This window comes from Hypanus sabinus, chromosome 4 (assembly GCF_030144855.1).
Source record: "Hypanus sabinus isolate sHypSab1 chromosome 4, sHypSab1.hap1, whole genome shotgun sequence".
Classification (NCBI taxonomy): Eukaryota; Metazoa; Chordata; class Chondrichthyes; order Myliobatiformes; family Dasyatidae; genus Hypanus; species Hypanus sabinus.
The window spans coordinates 30936659-30957254 of NC_082709.1; the positions used below are offsets into that span (position 1 = coordinate 30936659).

The window sequence follows — 20596 nt, forward strand, 5'->3', positions numbered from 1 at the left end:
AAGCATGATTTGCCCTTGGTAAATCCATGCTGGCTCGGCCTAATCCTATTACTGCCATCAAGATGTGCCACTATTTCGTCCTTAATAATGGACTCAAGCATCTTCCCCACGACTGACGTTAGGCTAACAGGGCGATAGTTCTCCGTTTTCTCCTTTCCTCCCTTCTTGAAAAGTGGGATAACATTAGCCTCTCTCCAGTCTTCAGGAACTGATCCTGAATCTAAGGAACATTGGAAAATGATTACCAATGCATCCGCAATTTCCTGAGCCACCTCTTTTAGAACTCTCGGATGCAGACCATCTGGACCCGGGGATTTATTAGCCTTCAGTCCTACCAGTCTACTCATCACAGTTTCTTTCCTAATGTCAATCTGTCTCAATTCCTCTGATATCTTATGACCCTGGCCCATCCATACATCTGGGAGATTGCTTGTGTCCTCCCTGGTGAAGACAGATCTAAAATACGCATTAAATTCTGTTGCCATTTCCCTGTTTCCCATAACAACTTCTCCCAATTCATTCTTCAAGGGGCCAACATTGTTCTTAACTATTTTCTTTCTCTTCACATAGCTAAAAAAACTTTTGCTATCCCCTTTTATATTCCTGGCTAGACTGAGCTCATACCTGATTTTTTCTCTCCGTATTGCTTTTTTAGTTAAGTGCTGTTCCTTAAAACTTTCCCAATCATCTGTATTCCCACTCATCTTAGCCCTGTCATACTTCTTTTTCTTTAATGCTATACAATCTCTGACTTCCTTTGTCAACCACTGTGGCCCCTTCCCCCTCTTTGAATCCTTCCTTCTCATTGGAGTGAACTGCTTTTGCATCTTTTGTATTATGCCCAAGAATATCTGCCACTGCAGATCCACTGTCTTTCCTGCCAGGGCATCAATTGCAAACCTGCAATGGTTAAAGGAATTCCTCAAAGGCTAAGAAAAGTGCTATTTCTCGCTGAGAAAGTAAATATCTTAGATCTTTTGAAAAGTGGCATGTCGCTTGCCAAAGTGGCCATCAGCCTTCAACCTCCACAGATCCTGACTTTAGTATTATTGAGCCTCCTCCAAAGTGTCCTTACACCATAAACAATACAGTAACAAATATTTGTATAGCAACTTCCATTGTATTAGGTATTATAAGTACTGTAATCTAGAGATGATTAAAAGTATTACTCGTTGTTTGAGCATTGTTTGCCTCATGTCCAGTTTGTTGTGAGTGAGAGGAAGGAGTTTAAAACTAGTAAGGGATGGCTGGCTAGCTATGTAAAGCGCTACAGCCTCAAGAACTTAAAGATCGCGGGAGAATCGGGATCGGCTGATGCCGAGGAGGCTTCAGCGTTCCCAGAAGAGCTACGATGGTTGCATCTGTTCTGAACATGTACAGACTTTTTTTGTCATTATTCCCTAAATATTACAGTATAACAACTATTTACATAGCATTTATATTGTTTAGGTATTATAAGTAATCTAGAGATGATTTAAAGTATACAGGAGGATGTGCATAGATTATATGCAAATACTACGCCATTTTATATAAGGGACTTGAGCATCCGCATTTTTTGGTATTCGCAGGGGATCCCGGAACCAATACCCCTCAGATAAGGAGGGCCGAATGTATAGGTAAAAGAGAGTTGAGGGTAGATACAGGACCAATAGAAAATGACACTATAGATATTGTAATGAAAGACATCTGTAATATACAATGCATTCAAGAGTGTCAGGGAAGTGAAGTATGTGATGTGAAAATTACAACTGAGGAAGCTCAGGAAGCTTAATGGTCTGAGGGTGGATAAATCTCCTGGACCTGATGGAATGTACCCTCAGGTTCTGAAGGAAGTAGCTGGAGATATTGCGGAGGTACTAACAATGATCTTTCAAGAATTGATGGATTCTGGCATTGTACCGGATGACTGGAAAAGTGCAAATGTTACTCTGCTATTTAAGAAGGGTGGGAAGTACAGAAAGCAAACTATAGACCTGTTAACCTGACATTAGTGGTTGGGAAGTTGTTGGAAACGATTGTTAGGGATGAGATTATGGAGTACCTGGATGCACGTAACAAGATAGGCCAAAGCCAGCATGGCTTCCTGAAAGGAAAATCATGCCCGACTAACCTACTGCAATTTTTTGAGGAAATTACAAGCAGGTTAGATAAAACAGATGCAATGGATGTGATGTATTTCAATTTTCAGAAGGCCTTTGACAAGGTGCTGCACATGAGGCTGCTTAACAAGGTAAGAGTCCATGGAATTACAGGGAAGTTACTAGCATGGGTGGAGCATTGGCTGGTCAGCAGTAAACAGAGAGTGGGAATAAAGGGATCCTATTCTGGCTGGCTGCTGGTTACCAGCGGAGTTCCACAGGGGTCAGTGTTGGGACCACTGCTTTTTATAATGTATGTCAATGATTTGGACTATGGTATTAATGGATTTGTAGCTAAATTTACTGATGTTACAAAGATAGATGGAGGAACGGGTAGTGTTGAGGAAACAGAGAGCCTGCAGAGAGACTTAAATAGTTTAGAGGAATGGGCAAAGGAGTGGCAAATGAAATACAATGTTGGAAAGTGTATGGTCATGCACTTTAGTGGAAGAAATAAATGGGCAGACTATTATTTAGATGGGGAGAAAATTCAAAATTTAGAGATGCAAAGGGACTTGGGAATCCTTGTGCAGGATACCCTAAAGGTTAACCTCCAGGTTGGTTGTGAAGAAGGCGAATGCAATGTTGGCATTCATTTCTAGAGGTATAGAATACAAGAGCAGGGTTGTGATGTTGAGGCTCTATAAGGTACTCGTGAGACCACACTTGGAGTACTGTGTGCAGTTTTGGGCTCAGAGAAGATTTACATGCTCCTTGAAAGTGGCTACATAGGCAAATAAGGTGATTAAGAAGGCTTATGGAATGCTTGCATTTATTAGTTGAGTCTTTGTTCAAAAGTTAAGAGGTTATGTTTCAACTTTATAAAACTCTGGTTAGGCCACATCTGAAGTACTGCATATAGTCGTGGTCGCCCCACTATAGGAAAAATGTTGAGGCTTTGGAGAGATTGCAAAAGAGGTTTACCAGGACGCTGCCTGGTTTGGAGGGCATATGCTATCATGGGAGGCTGGATAAACATGAGCTGTTTTCTCTGGTGTGTCAGAGGTTGAGGGAAGATCTAATAAAGCAGTGATTCCCAACAGGGGCAGTTATGTGCCCCAAGAGGTTTTAAGGAAAATAGAAGCTATTGAGGAGAGGGGGAGTGTTCAAGATTCTTGGGGGTGGGGTGGGGTGGGGTAGGCAATAAGTGGCACCCTAACTTGAGACGTGTGACCTGTCCCACCATGTCAACACTGCCAGTGTTAACATCTGAAAGGTATTTCTAGTTTTGATCATTTTATATTTTAATTTAGCCCTTTGGATAAATACACATGGCTTGATCTCTGAGTTTGAAGGCGGTGAAGCCTTGAATTATAATCCTGCTGAGAAACAGAAACTGAAGAAAGTGCTCAGTACGATGTTACATACCCAGAGTACTGTTTTATTCTACTCCCATCATATAACCAGATAACAATTACGGCATGGAAATAGGCCATCTTGGCCCTTCTGGTCCGTGCCGAACGCTTACTCTCACTTAGTCCCACTGGCCCACACTCGGCCCATAACCCTCCATTCTTTTCCTGTCCATATACTTATCTAATTTTGCTTTAAATGACAATACCGAACCTACCTCTACCACTTCTACTGGAAGCTCATTCCACACAGTAATTCTCCCTCGTGTTACCCTTAAACTTTTGCCCCCTAACTCTCAAATCATGTCTTCCTGTTTGAATCTCAATGGAAAAAGCCTATCCACGTCAACTTGATCTATCCCCCTCATAATTTTAAATACCTCTATCAAGTCCACCCTCAACCTTCTACACTCCAAAGAATAAAGACCTAACCTGTTCAGCCTTTCCCTGTAACAGAGGCACTGAAACCCAGGTAACATTCTGGTAAATCTTCTCTGTACTGTTATGAAGGTACCACAGCTCTGAGGGACCGAAGGAGCGGGAGCAGCCCCCTCCTTCCGGAGAATCGCAAGATCGCTATTAATTCGGGACTCGGAAGTGAGAGACAATGCAATGGTTTTGACCATTTGTTCTTAGAGGCACCTGGTCACGTGCAAGTCCCGGCTACATGACAACTACCATGAACCTGAACACCCTCGGACCATGAGGGGGTGGAGATTGCATCCCCCTACTTTGATGGACAGCTACAACTCTGCACGTAACGATAAAAGCGGACTGCAGGAGGCAGTACCCTAGCGATGCACCAGAGGAACTTCCTCGCTCAATGCTCCCGGGAGAGCTGGAAGCCACTCAACGCCACGTGTGCTCCTAACCCCTTTGCCTGGGGAGCGGGTGGCTGATACTACCGAGAAGGACTTCGAACTAACAACGGGGAAACCAACGCTCCCCTGATTTTAACGGAGTGGTCATAAAGACACGGGCAAGTCTTCTTTTCGTTCTCACCGATCCCTCTAAGACACGTGAAACCCAGCGATTCCTCGAAAGACTTCTGAATGACTCTTTAGATTTCCAACGGACAAAAATATCCCCTAGACAACAGCCGAGATTAATGACGATTATGACTATACCCGGGCTTTAGATTGCGTATTGGTGATGTGCATTATCTGAATGTTTGCATTAACCTTACTTTTGTGCCCCTTTATAAATAAAAACGTTTGAAAATAGTGACATCAGACTTCAACAGACCTCTCTATCTTTGCTGGTAAGTTATCCAGTTACGGGATACGTAACAGTACTCTCTCTATTTTGTTGATATCTTTCCTATAATTCGGTGACCAGAACTGTACATAATACTCCAAATTCGGCCTTACCAATGCCTTGTACTTTAACATTACATCCCAACTCCTATACTCAATGCTCTGATTTATAAAGGCCAGCATACAAAAATCTTTCTTCACCACCCTATCCACATGAGATTCCACTTTCATGGAACTATGCACCATTATTCCTAGATCACTCTGTTCTACTGCATTCTTCAATGCTCTACCATTTACCATGTATGTCCTATTTGGATTATTCCTACCAAAATGTAGCACCTCACACTTATCAGCATTAAACTCCATCTGCCATCGTTCAGTCCACTCTTCTAACCGGCCTAAATCTCTCTGCAAGCTTTGAAAACTTACTTCATTATCCACAATGCCACCTATCTTAGTATCATCTGCACACTTACTAATCCAATTTACCACCCCATCATCCAGATCATTAATGTATATGACAAACAACATTGGACCCAATAAGGACCCCTGAGGCACACCACTAATCATTGGCCTCCAACCTGACAAACAGTTATCCACCACGACTCTCTGGCATCTCCCATCCAGCCAGTGTTGAATCCATTTTACTACTTCAATATTAATACCTAATGATTGAACCTTCCTAACTAACCTTCCATGCGGAACCTTGTCAAAGGCCTTACTGAAGTCCATATAGAAAACATCCACTGCTTTACCCTCGTCAACTTTCCTCGTAACCTCTTCAAAAAATTCAATAAGATCAGTGATGCCCCATGTGTCTTATTTGGAAATGCTGTACTGTCTAATGAAGCCATGAAATCATCAAGATTGCATGAACACTTCAGTAAAAAGATACCTTGAAAAGGCTACTTATGGTATTACTCAGTACCCGAACACGAAAGTAGTATTTGAAAAGCACTGAACACTCAAATCATGTGCCAAGAAAGCTACAAATTACCTTAATAATAGTGGCCTCATTGCTTCTTATAACAGTTCCAAAATGATAGCAAAGTGTGGAAAATCTCATACAATTGGTGTAAGATTAATAATGCCTGTTGCTCACCAGGTTCTCAAAATGGATACCAGTATATTAAAATCAATTCCTTGGAGTAATAACTCTGTAGCTCATCATATTGATGAAATGAGTGACGACATTGAGTATCAACTATGCACAGAACTACAAAAAAAACAGAATTTGGGATACAACTGGATAAGTCAACTGTGCGAGATAACAAGGCATTGCTAACGGCAATATCAAAAATGGAAAGCTTTATGAAGAGATTCTCTTTTGTAAAAAGTCAAAAAACAAATATCAGAGAATCAATCTGGATATTGAGGATAAAATTATTCCGATTAGGAACATGATTTCTTGTGCGACAGATGGCACACCATATATGACAGGTTGCCAGGCTGGTTTAGTAGCATTTATGAAAAAAGAAATTCCAAGTCTGTTTGCAATCCACAGTGTAATTCATCGTAAGCATCTTGCAGGAAAAATCGCAGCCATCAAATTTTTTCAAGCAAAATATCTGCTTTCAACAAAATTAGAGTTCATCCATTAAACAGCAGAATATTTTGCCAGTTATGCCAAGATAATGAAGAAGAGGTTGAGCGCTTGCTTCTAAAACACTGAAGTGCAATGGCTATCAAAAGGCTGCTGCTTTAAACGTTTCTTTGATCTTTTTGACATTGTGGTTGAATTTTTGCTCAAAGCCAACAAGAGCTTGGGAAACAAGACTGTACTTCTCTGTAGAGATGTGGCATACCTAGCAGATCTGTATGACAAAATGAACATTCTAAATATGAAACGGCAGGGTGAGATTTTCAATTTAATCCAGGCAAGAAGTGCAGTGTCCACTTTTATCAGAAAATTGTAAATATACAAGCAAAACACTGGGAGAAGAAAGCTCTCACAGTTACCCTGCATGGAAAGTATGGAACACTCTTTCAGAGACAGTGATTTGCAAGAGTACTGTTTACACCTGCAGTCACTGAAGGATTTTCAGAATCAATTCAAGGATTTCAATGATCTGGAAATTATGGACTGGGTAATCAACCCATTTCTTTGCAAGGTGGAAGAACAGGAAGAGAGTTTGCAAGAAGAAATGATCGAAATTCAGAATTATGTAAAAACAAAAATGACTTTCAAAAATCTTGGCTTTTGTGATATGTGGCTACACTGTCATCCAGGTCTTTGGAGAAGAGCCAAATTGCCCTTCAATCCATTTCCATCCTCCTACCTTGTTGAAAGAGGCTTCAGTGCAGAAAACCACATACTCACAAAAAACAGAAAGCGCTTGGACATTGCTATACATGGGGACTTGAGGTTTTTGAGGTCACAACTTGAACCAGATATTTCAACTCTTGCTAAAAACCATCAAGGTTCATCGGTATCGAAGCTGTTGTATAGTGCACAGGCACTTATTAAGCCAGGTTTAAAGACAAATAAAAATTTAAGCAGAATCATCTTTCTTATGTTAGCATATGGTAGACATGTTTTTCTTTTTACACTATATGGGAGCGCCAGAAAGTATATTGTGCCTAAGAGGGGCGATGGCAAGAAACATTGATTGAGACTATGAGACACAGATAGAATGGATAGAGAGTATCTGTTTCCCAGGGTTGAAATGTCTAATACTAGCGAGCGTGCATTGACAGTGAGAGGGGGAGGTTCAAGGATGACATGAAGCATAACTTTTTACTCAAGAGAGTGGTGGATACCTGGAATGCACTGCCTGTTATGGTGGTAGAGGCAACTAGATTAGAGGCTTTTAAGAAATGTTTGGATAGGCACCTGAATGTAATTAAGATGGAAAGATTTGGACATTGGGTAGGTAAGTGGGATTAGTGTTGGGGTGTTTTTGATTTGCCTTTTAGCTGGGTTTGGCACAACACTGAGCTAGATGGCCTGTTCCTGCACTGTACGTAATATATAATATGTAATGTAAGGAAACAAAGTACCAAATTTTACCAGCAGATTAATTCTCTTTCTGACTGTGGGCTTCAGCTGTAGTATCATAAAATTATATAAAAGACAAAACTAGCACTTCAAGTTACCTGCAACCATGCTGAATTGAAATACAGTTGAACAAAATTCCCACCATTGACAATCTACCATCACAACAGGTCTGTATCAAATGCCATTTCACTGGCTCTCCACTCAGCTCTAGAACATCCGGACATGAAAGATGTACATGTACATCAGGGTTCTCTTCATTGATTCAGCTCTGCATTCAAAATTATCATTCCCTTAAAACTAATCAATAAGCTTCAAGACCTAGGCGGTAATGCCTCCTTCTGCAGCTGGATCCTCAATTTCCACACTTGCAGACCTCAGTCAGTCTGGATTGGCAATATCTCCTACACAATCTCCATCAGCACAGGTGCACCATAAGGCTGTGTGCTTAGTCCTTTGGTCTACTTGCTTTATGATTCTGAGGCCAAATGCAACTCCAACACCTGATTGAAGTTTCCTGACGACACCACTGTTGTGGGCTGAATCAAATGGGGTGACAAATCAGCTTATAGGAGGGAGATTGAGAATCTGGTTGAGTGGTGCTCCAACAACAAACTCTCATTCATTGTCAGCCAGACCAAAGAGCTGATTACTGACCACGGGAGGAAGAAACCAGAGGTCCATGAGGCAGTCCTCATCAAGGCATCAGAAGTGAAGAGAGTCACCAAATTTTAATTCCTCAGCATTATTATTTCAGAGAATAAGGTCCAACATGTAACTGCCATTACAGAGAAGGCACAGCAGTGCCTCTGCTTCCTTACAAGTCTACGGAGATTCAGCATGTCACCCAAAGTTTTGACCAACTTCTATAGATGCACAGTGGAGAGAATACTGACTGGTTGCATCACTGGAAACACTAATGCCCTGGAATGGAAAAGTTACAAGAAGTAATGGATACAGCCCAATCCATTCCAGGTAAAGCCTGCTCCACCATTGAGCATATCTACACGAAGTGCTGCTGAATGAAAGCAGCATCCATCATCAGAGATCTCCACTATACAGGCCATGCTCTCTTCTCACTGTTGCCATCAGGAAGAAGGCATAGCAGCTTCAATTCCCACACCAGCAGGTTCAGGAACAGTTATTACCCCTCAGCCAGAGGGCTTTTGAACCAGAGGGGATAACCTCACTTACCCCAACACTGAACAGATTCCACAGTTTATGGGCTCACTTTTAAGAACTCTACAACTCATGTTCTCGATATTTATTGACTATATTATTTTTATTATATTTCATTTTTGTATTTGCACAGTTTGTCCATCTCTGTCACGTGTCACTTTTCATTGATCCATTGTTTCTTTTTATTTACTGTGAATACTGTGAATCTCAGGGTAGTAAATGGTGATATATACTAAATTTACTTTGAACTTCGTATTAAGCAACTCAATTAAGATACAAAAAAAGAAGAGTTGTACCTTAGTGGGTTGGTAATTAGAATTACTGGGCAACCTGCTTCTGGCATCCTGACAAACCACCTTCCTGAAATCAGCAAATCCTTTTAAATACTTAGACTCACATTAAAGATATCATTAGGGCATGACTGAAATGTTAACCAAACAGAAAAGTTAACAGAGATATACCATTAGGTGGAAAAGATGAACATTCAAGAGCAGTTTTGTTTTCATTTCTTTCTGAGACCAGAAAGTGCAGACATCCATCATCAGATGTACAGACCTGCACAGATCAGTGCAGATATCATCAGGCATACAGATAGATCTGGGGGAGCCTTGATCCACTGAATGACACTCTAGTGAGAACGGGTCAAATTTTCAGCTTAATAAAGTTTATTGTTGCTGACAAAATTTACCATTAATTGCCTTATCCCCACACAAAAAAGCTGCATTTTCATCAAAATTGCACATCAATAGTTAATACCTATGGTATGAATATTTATTGAACATGATCATTTCCAATTACAAGTGTCAGAAAGAGTGTTAATGGTTGCTTTAAACTGTACACAATTATAGTGTGCTTAATCAAAATTAACTTAAGCTGGTCATTGGCTAGAATCAGAGTAGCAGTGAAAACTAAAATGAGAACAGCAAAGAGTGTGAATAAAAAGACAAGGCATAAAAATAGTAAAAGGGTAGGAGAAACAACACAGAACAATACTTTCAGCTGACCTGTTAACCTACTCCAAGTTCAGTCTAACACTTTCCTCCCACATAGCCTTTTATCATCCTTATGCCTATCCTTAAGAGTCTCTTAAATCTCCCTAATGTAACCCCCTTTACCACTCTTGCCTGTGAAAAAGACTTGCCTCTAATATCCCCTATACATTCCTCAATCACCCTACAATTACACTTGGTGACCACTTCCTTTTAAGCACCTGCTCATTAATGCAACTATCTAATCAGCCAATCAAATCGCAACAAGTCAATGCATAAAAGTATGCAGACGTGGTCAAGAGGTTCAGTTGTTGTTCAAACCAAACATCAGATTGGGGGATAAGTGTAATCTAAGTAACTTTGGCTGTGGAATGATTGTTGGTTTGAGTATCTTAGAAACTGATCTTTTGTGATTTTCATTCACAACAGTCACCAGAGCTAACAGAGCATGGTGTGAAAAACTAAAAAAATACCCAGTGAGCAGCAGCTCTGTGGACTGTGGACAAAATCTCCGTTAATGAGATAGGTCAGAGAAGAATGGCCAGACTAGTTCAAGCTGACAGGAAAGTGACAGTAACTTAAATATTCACACATTATAACAGTAGCAAACAGAAGATATTCTCTGAATGCACCACACATTGAAACTTGAAGTAGATGGGCAGAAGACCATACCAAGTTCTACTCCCAAACAAGAGGAGATCTGAAAATGCTGGAAATCCAAGCAACACACACAAATGCTGAAGAAACTCAGCAGGCCAGGCAGCTTCTGTGGAAAAAAAGTACAGTCGACATTTCAGGCCAAGACCCTTCAGCAGGACTTGAGAAATTTCCGCTATCTCCAACGGAGTGAGTGAGTGAGTGAGTGAGTGAGAGCTTTTCTCTTTTGGGTGAAGGATGGAGGTGTACAAGATCATAAGAGGCATAGATAGAATGGATAGCTACCAGTAATTTTCTCAGGGTGGAAATGCTTAATATGAGAGAAGTTAGTGGCACTTTCTTAGGTACAGGAATGGAACGTAGGCAACACTCACAAAATGCTGAAGGAACTCAGCAGGCCAGGCAGCATCTATAGAAAAAAGTACAGTCGACGTTTTGGGCTAAAACCCTTTGGCAGGACAGGAGAAAAAAAGATGAAAAATAGATTTAAAAGGTGGGGGAAGGGGAGAGAGAAACACAAAGTAAAAAATGAAACTGGGAAGGGAAGAGATGGAAGTAAAGAGCTGAGAAGTTGATTGGTGAAAGAGATGCAGGGTTGGAGAAGGGGGTATCTAATAGGAGAAGACAGAGGGCCATGGAAGAAAGAAATGGGGAGGAGCACCAGAGGGAGGCAATGGGCAGGCAAGGAGATAAGGTGAGAAAGGGAAAAAGGGGTTGGAGAATGGTGGGGGGGGGGGGGGGCGGGGGCATTACCAGAAGTTTGAGCAATCGATGTTCATGCCATCAGGTTGGAGACTACCCATATGGAATATAAGGGGTTGTTCCTTCAACCCGAGTGTGGCTTCATCGTGACAGTAGAGGGGCAATGGATTGACATATCAGAATGGGAATGGGAAGTGGAATTAAAATGTGCAGCCATTGGGAGATCCCCTATTATTCCTGCAGTCAGCGAGGGCAAAAAGATCATTGACAAAGGTTCACCAATCGCTCTCGTTAGTAACCAGGAGTATATACTGTCTGAATTGTGGATTTAACCATCCTAATGTTTTTCAAAAGTTCAAGCACAGCCTTTTTTTTATGTCGATGTGTTCCAGCATATTAGCCTGTTCTACATTGTCCTCACAATCAAGGTCCCTTTCACTGGTGAATACCTAAAGCAAAGTATTTATTAAGCACCTCCCCTATGTTTTCAGTCTCCAGGCACACATTTCCTCTTTTATCCCTATTCTCACTCTAGTTGTCTTTCTATTTTTCATGCCTGTGCAGAATGTCTTGGGGTTTTCCTTAATCCTACAGCCTTTACGTGTCTCCTTTTAGCTCTCCTAAATCCCTTCATAAGGTTAGTTTATAACTTTTAAGAGCCCTGTCTGAACCTTGCTTCCGAAACATCAAGTATGCTTCCGTCTTCCTCTTGACAAACACAGTTCCTTTATCTTACCGTCCTGTTCCTGTCTCAATGGGACAAATCTATCCAGAAACTCATGCATGTGCTCCCTACACAACCCCTACATTTCCCAGAGTACATCTGTTTCCAACTTATGCTCCCAAGTTCATAATTTGTCCTCCCCAATTATTTTCCCATACTGTCTGCTTCTATCCTGTCCAATGCCATGCTAAAGATCTGGGAGTTGTGGTCACTGTCTCTGAAATGCTCACTAAGAGATCTGTCCCTTGACCAGCTACTTTGCCTAGTACTAGAACCAGTATGGCTTCTCCAACTAACAAATTCTGCCCCATCTAAACCTTTTGTACTATCGCTTTGGTTAAGTACAATTTACTCTTAACAGAACCAAACTGACAGAATTTTAATAAAGTGACAGAATTGAAGAGGGTGAGTTGAAGTGGTATACAACAGTATTGAAGCACACAACATAAAAAGAACAGAGAGGAAGGTAAAAGAGGTGGGGGAGTGGCATAGAGAATTAAAACTCATTAAGGCCAAAAACAGGAAGATGCACATGGATGCTGAGGACAGAAAAACATTCTGTATGAATTTGTATAACATTTGTATAAAAATTGCATAACATAATGTATGAAAACATACTGTATTTGCATGAATGAGGAAAAAGGGTATTTACAAACAGTAGCAAGGAAGGAGATAGTTCAAACATTGGATGTGTTAAAAATTTATAGCACTGAGGTATTAAAAAGGTTAGCTGGAGTAAGAAATTCTCCTGGATGAGACGGAAAGCATCTTGGGATCTTGCGGGACAGCAGAAATTGGGGTGCATTGACTGTAATCTTTAAAATTCTTTGGATATTTAGGTTGTGTGGGAGAACATAATCATGTTACTACCTTATTCAAAAAAAGGTGTAAACATAACACTAACGACCACAACCAGTTTAACCTCACCTCAGGTGATTATTAATCCTGTCTTAGATTCAGGTTTCTGAGAGATTTTAGATGTTACTATTTAGACTCAAGTTCAGAGTATATTTACATTCTAATTATATCCAGTATAGACACACTCAATCATTTAAATTCTCTTCACGCAGGCTCTTAAAATTTTCGACTGGATTTTAAAGGTCAAGATCTGGCTTGCAATAAAACTGAATTTCCCAGTAGTTTTCATTAGAGCTTTTTATTTTAATTCTAAGTGACTCTCAGTGAAAATGAAATTAAATTGATAACAAGGAGAGACATGCAGAATCTTTGTTAGTAGACATGAGGAACTGCAAAAGTAAAAAGAACCTAATGGGAGCTGTGCATAGATCTCGGGACAGCAGTTAAGGTGTGGAGTACAAAATATAGCAGGAGGTAGAAAAGGCACTTAACAAAGACAATGCTAGAGTTAGCATGGGGAACTTCAACATCCAAGTAGGGAAGATGAGGTTAGTAGTAGACCACAAGTAAAGGAATTTGTGAAATGCCTAGAAGATGGATTTTTAAAGCAGCTTGCAGTATAGCTAATTCTGGTTTTGACATTATACAATCAGGCAGATTTGTTCAAAGAGCTTGAGATGAAAGAACCTTTCAGAGGCAGTGACCAAAATGTGATGGAATTCACACTGCAGTTTGAGAGAGTGAAGCTGAAATCTAATGTAACAATATTAGTGTTAAGCAGAGGCAACTACGGGCATAAGGAAGAAGCTGGACAGAGTTGACTGGAAGGGGTCCCGAGCATAGAAAACAGTGGAGCAGCAATGGAAAGAATTTCTGGGAGTTATTTCACAGAATTTCATTCCAAGGAAAAAGAAACACACTAAAGGGACAACAAGGCAGCCATAGCTGGCAAAGGTGGTCAGTAAGGCATAAGAACAAAAGAGAAGGCATACAATATGGCAAAGACCAGAGAGAAGCAAAAGGATTGAGAAGCTTTTGAAAGTCAGAAAAGTACACTAAAAGAAGCTGTAAGGCAGGAGAAGATGAAGGTAATCTAGACAATAAAAGAAGATTCGAGAAACATGAGAGATGCTGGAAATCTTGAGCAACACGCACAAAATGCTGGATAAAGTCAGCAGGTCAAGCAACATATATAGAGGAAAATGTTCAGATGGAGGTTGTTAGGATCTTGACTAGCAAAAGCATCAAAAATTATTGGGAGAAGGTAGGAGAATGGGGTTAAGAGGGAAGATGAATCAGTCATGATCAAACCAGATTTGATGGGCTGAATGGCCTAATTCTTCTATGTCTTAAGGATTAAGCACTTGTAAATATAGGCTAAAATAGGATGAAGAGAGCATGGCTTCGTGAAAGGGAGATCTTGCCTCAAAAATCTGTTAGAAGTCTTTTGGAGAAAATATTGCAGGTTTAACAAAGGAGAGTTGGTGGATGTTATTTACTCAAACTTTCAGAAGGTTTTTGACAAAGTACCACACACAAGACTACCAAACAAGAGCCCATGGTAATCAAGACAAGGCACAAGGACAGATTGAAAATTGGCTGATTGGCAGAAGTCAAAGAGTGGGCCTTTTCAGGATGGTTGAAGGGAACTAATGGAGCCTTGCAGTGGTCAGTGTTGGGACAACTTTTCACTTTAATATTAATGATCTGTAAGGAACTGCTAGAATTGTAACCAAGATTGTAGACACTTTGAAGAAAGCTGGAGGAACAGGTGCTGTTGTGGAGGCAGGCAGTCTACAGGACTTAAACAGGTTGGGAAAGTGGGCAAAGAAATGGCAGATGGAATACAGTGAAGGGAGGTGTATGGTCATGTTCTTTGGCAGAAGAAAAAAAGGCAGACTAGTTTCAATTTATGCATTTTGATAGGAAGAATAAAGTTTTTTTTTGAAATGGAGAGAGGATTTAAAAATCTGAGGTCTAAAAGGACTTGGGAGCTTTAGTTCAGAATTCCCTCAAGGTTAACTTACTAGCCAAGTCAGTGGAAAAGAATGCAAAAGCAAGCTGGCATTGGTCAGACCAGATCTGGAATTCTGCACTGGCCCTAGGGGAGGTTCACAAGAGTAACACCAGAAATGAAAGGCTTTACATACGATGAGGGTTTGATGTCTCTGAGCCTGAATGCAATGGAAATTCAGAAGATTGAGCAGGGGGTTTCACTGAAGTCTATCAGATACTGAAAGGCCTAGATAAAGTGAATGCAGAGAGCACCTTTCCATTAGAAGGAGAATCTAAACATAACCTCTGAATTAAAACTGAGATGAAGAGGTATTTCTTCAGTTAGAGAGCTGTGGAACCCAAATCACTATTTTGTGCAAAGAATGTTGGGTTCCTATTGGTAAGGGGGGGGGGGTTAAAGGTTACAAGGAAAAGCTGGGGTAATGGGGTTGAAAAAAAGAAGCAGCTATAATTGAAAAACAGAACATGGCTGAATGGACTAATTTTGCTCCTACAAATTTAAATTCCCCATTTAGTCCACTATTGCCTTAGATATCTGATATACATCAGCTCCTACTATGCACTATTTAGTAAAGTCCAGTCAAGACATGATTTAAAATAATCAGTAAAGTTACAATTAGCTGATCACTCGTATATAATAAATTAACATTCTGTATGCTGATTTTACAACAGCTACAACTTCATAGTACTAACCAATCTTTTGTTGAGCCAGTCTATGTGGTCGTACAGAAGTGAACCTCCAAATTCTTCTGTCAATTGACATGGTTCTATGTAGCGTGTAAGCTTGTTGGCAGATACCAAAATTACCTGTTGAAAATAAATTGAGAAAACAAGACACTTAACTCTCCATAATAAAAAATACACAGCAGAATTTTTATTTCAAAACTCATACACATCTTTACATTGAATTCCATGTGCACGACTGTGGAGTCTCAACCATTCTCTTCACAATGCTGAAGCTGAGTTACAAAGATATAAAAATTCTACATGAATTTGTGTTTCCATCATCTGATTGAAACAGACTTACTCAAATTAGACTATAAATTCTAGAATAGCAATCTCCATCATTGGTAACAACAGCACTCATCTTTGATTCCCATAAGGTTCAAAAATCTGTAATTTTATTTCTTCCAGGAATGAGTTTCAACTTCAAACATACAAAAAAAACATACAACCTGAAGTACTCTACAAACACATACAGTATATCAAAAAAATAATATTGTTTGGTGTCAATTAAGAAATGCTAGGTCCCATGGTACTCACACACTAATTAATAAATAAATGTTCAGCCTTATCACTGCCACCTATTGTGCTGGCTGACAATGTTACTGAAGTACAGAAGTCTGGCTGCAAAGCAACTAAGGCTGGCCATGATATATTCCAGGCTAGTTAACATAAACACAATATGGCAATATGGAAAAGGAGCTGCGGTATGCTTGATTTAAAAAAAAAAGGGATAATAACAATAGAGAGAACGATTCTTACATTCAAAGATCATCTACAAAAAGCAACAGGCAGAAAACTTGGTACGAAAGACAAAAATATAACTGCAGATGCTGTGGATCAAAGAATACGTACACAATGCTGGAAGAACTCAGCAGGTCAGCAGCATCCGTGAGAAAAGAATAGCCAATGTTTCGGGCTGAGACCCTTCATCAGGAAGGTTTCTTGATGAAGGGTCTCGGTCCGAGACGTTGGCTACTCTTTTCTCACGGATGCTGCCTGATCTGCTGAGTTCTTCCAGCGTTGCATACGTAAACTTGGTACGAGTTGTAAATACAAAGGCGATGTCAAAAACCTAGAGAGGGATGCAGTAAGAGTAAAGATAATCATGGGGCATTATATCTACGTATAAAGCAGATAAACTAAATTAGCAGTAAACCATAGAGGATGAATCATTTAAGTCAAAAATATATATAGTGCATTTCCTATGTGGTTAGAGACTGCAAGGTGCTGGTGCAGAAAGAGACTTGGGTGTCCTTGTGCGCAATTCACTGAAAATAAATATACAGGTTCAGCAAACAATTAGAAAGTTAAATAGTACATTAGCTTTTGCCGCAAAAGAATCTGAGCACAATGACAACCCACTGTCAATGCAAACACTCACAGAACTATATAGCAATAAAAGATGCTGCAAATTCGGAAGCAAACAAATCAACTTGAAAAAAATGGGGGAAAATCAGATCTAGAAATTTGCAATGTTATCGCCCTCAAAGTTAAGACCTGTAATGACTATAAAGGGGCTGGATTTCTTTTCCTCCTTCAGAATTGTCTGATGAAGATGATGTTGAAATTGCTTGGAAAAAAACCCCACCAAAAATCTAGCAAAGATCAAAATTAATGAAAGATACTCAACAGTTGTGGCAGGGCTTGAACACTATCACCTCTTATAAAGCTAAATCAATCGACATAGATGATACCAGCTGCTTTGCTTCCAGATTAGCTCAATGCTCGCTTTGACTGTCAAAACATGGAGGAACCATCACAAACTTCCACAGCCCCCAATGATCCTGTGAATTCAGTCTTGAAGGACCCTTCAGGAGGGTGAACCCATGAAAAGCAACTGGCCCAGACAGGGTACCTGGCAAAGTACTAAAGACTAAAGAACTAAATGTTCAACTGGGTGCAGTGTTCACCCAGAGATCTTTAACCTCTCACATCAGCAGACTGTGGTACCAATCTGTTTCAAGCAGGCTTCAATTATAGCAGTGCCCAAGATGAGTGTGGTGTCCTGCGTCAATGGCCATCATCAAGTAGTACTTAGGTTGGCGATGAAACCTATCACCTGCCTGAGAAGTGACTAAGATCCACTCACTCCAGCTTGCTTACCACAGTAACAAGTCCACAGTAACTGCCATCTCACTGGCTCTTCAATTAGCCCTGGAACATCTGGACAGCAAAGATGCATACATCAGGATGCTCTTTATCAGCTCCAGCACAACATTCAATACCACCATCCCCTCAAACCTAATCAATAAGCTCCTAGATCTTGGCCTGAATACCTCTTTGTATAACTGGATACTTGATTTCCTCACTTGCAGACACCAGTCAGTTTGGATTGGAAACATCTCCTCCACAATTTCTATAAGCACAAGAGCACAAAAAGGCTGTGTGCTTATCCCCCTGCTCTATTCGCTTTTCACTTATAACTGTGTGGCTAAGCACAGCTCCAATGCCATATCCAAGTTTGTTGATGACACCACCACCGTGGGCAGAATCAAAGGTGGTGAAGAATCAGTGTATAAGAGGCAGATTGAAAATCTGGCTGAGTGGTGTCATAACAACAAGCTTTTACTCAATCAGCAAGACTGAGCAGCCAAATCATTGACCTTGGAAGAAGGAAACCAGAGGTACACAAGCCAATCCTCAGAGGATTAGATTCTGTTATGGTTATTATTCTATAGATAAATTGAGTATGCTCTCAAGAAATAAATCTCAGGGTAGTATATTGTGACACATGTACTTTGCTAATAAAATTACTCTGAACATCATGTTACTGACCTCTATATCTCCTTGCTGTTCACCACCTCTTCATTATTTGAGATACAGCCCACTACGGTGGTATCATCTGCAACCTTGTAGATGGAGTTGGAGCAGAATCTGGCTACGCAGAGTGTATAGCATAATAACTTGGTAAGGAAACACCAATACCCTTCAATGGAAAATCCTACAAAATGTAGTGCATACGGCCCAGTCCATCATGGGAAAAGCCCTCCCCACTATTGAGCATATCAACATGAAAAGCTGTCACAGGAAAGCAGCGTTCACCATTGGGGATCCCCACCACCTAGGACATGCTTTCTTGTCCTAGCTGTCATCAGGTGAAAGGTGCTCAACTATCAGACTCTTTAACCAAAGGAGATAACTTGACTCAACTTCACTTGCCCCAACATTGAAATGTTCCCATAACCAGTATTCTCTATTCTCACTTTTCAGAACTCTTCCTTACATGTTCTTGATCATTATTGCTTATTTATTTAATATTATTTTTTCTTTATTTTTGTATATGCAGTTTGCCATATTTTGCACACAGGTTGAATGCTCAAGTTGGTGTAGTCTTTCCTTGATTAGAAAGCTTTAGGTAAAAGAACCCTTAGGGGAAGTAATCATAATATGATCAAATTCATCTTGAAATTTGAGAAGGAGGAGTTAAAGTCAGATGTGTCAGTAGAACAGTGGAGTAAAGGGAATTACAGAAGCATGAGAGAAAAGTTGGCCAAAATTAATTGGAAAAAGAACACTGGCAGGGATGACGACAGTACAGCAATGGCTGGAGTTTCTGGAAGCAATTTGGAAAGCACAGGATATATACATCCCAAAGAGGAAGAACTATCCTAAGGCAAGCTGACACAACCGTGACTACAAGGAAAGTCAAAGCCAACAATAAAGCCAAAGAAAGGACACATAAAATAAGAGCAAAAATTAGTGGGAAGTTAGGGAATTAAAAAACATTTAAATACCAATGGAAGGCAAATAAAAAAAGTTATTAAGGTAAGGATGGAATATGAAAGTAAGGTAGCCAATAATATTGAAGAGAACAAATGTTTCTTCAGAAACATGAAGTATAAAAGAGAGGCAAAAGTGGATATCAGACCACCGGAAAATGATGCTGGAAAGGTATCAATGAGGGTCAAAGAAATGAGGAACTGAATAAGTATTTTGCATCACTGAGGAAGATACTTGTAGTATAATGGAAGTTCCAGGTGTCGGGGGCATGAGATGTGTGAAGTTACCATAACTTGAGAGAAAGCAGAGAAGGTAGGTAAATCACCTGGACCACATGGTGTACACACCAGGATTCTGAAAGAGGTGGCTAAAGAGATCATGGAGGCATTAGCAATGATCTTTCAAAAGTCACTAGATTCTGGAATAGTTTCTGAAGACTGGAAAATTGCAAATGTCACTCCACTCTTCAAGGAAGGAGACAGTCAGAATAAAGGAAACTATAGGTCTGTTAGTCTGATTTCAGTGGTTGGGTAGATGTTGCTCAGAGTCGATTGTTAAGGATATGGTTATGGGGCACTTGGAGGCACAAGATAAAATAAGCCGCAGTCAGCATGGTTTCCTCAAGGAAAAACCTTGTCTGATAATTCTCTTGGAATTCTTTGAAGAACTAACAAGCAGGATAAACAAAGGAGAATCAGTTGATGTTGTGTACTTGGATTTTCCGAGGCCTTTGACAAGGTGTGACACGAAGCTGCTTAACAGGCTACAAACCCATGGTATTATAGGAAAGAAACTAACATACATAAAGCAGTAAACATGAGGAAATCTGCCGACGCTGGAAATTCAAACAACAACACACACAAAATGCTGGTAGAACACAGTAGGCTAGGCAGCATCTCTAGGGAGAAGAAGCGATGTCAATGCTTCAGACCAAGACCCTTCGGCCATAAAGCAGTGCCTGATTGGCAGGAAGCAAAGAGTGGAAATAAAGGGAGCTTTTTCTGATTGGCTGCCAGTGAATAGTGGTGTTCCACAGGGTCTGTGTTGGGACCGATTCTTGTTACGTTATATGTCAATGATTTGGATGCTGGAATCGTTGGCTTTGTTCAACAGAATTGAATTGACTTATTTCTTACATCCTTCATATACGAGGAGTAAAAATCTTTTTGTTACATCTCCATCCAAATGTGCAATGTGTAATTTATAATAAATAGTATGTACAACAGGACAGTCAATAGCAACTGTACCAGCATGAATTATCAGTCTGATAGCTTGCTGGAAGAA

General features: G+C 40.3%; 1 protein-coding gene across 3 annotated transcripts in view; it reads right to left on the bottom strand.

The window, feature by feature from the left end:
• Nucleotides 1-20596, bottom strand: part of sestd1 (SEC14 and spectrin domains 1) — a 119555-nt gene that overhangs the window by 44774 nt on the left and 54185 nt on the right. For all 3 annotated transcript variants that reach the window (XM_059966775.1, XM_059966776.1, XM_059966777.1), the window contains exon 7: nucleotides 15560-15673. In XM_059966775.1, coding sequence (XP_059822758.1) covers nucleotides 15560-15673 — 114 coding nt within the window. The remainder of the gene's footprint in view (nucleotides 1-15559; nucleotides 15674-20596) is intronic.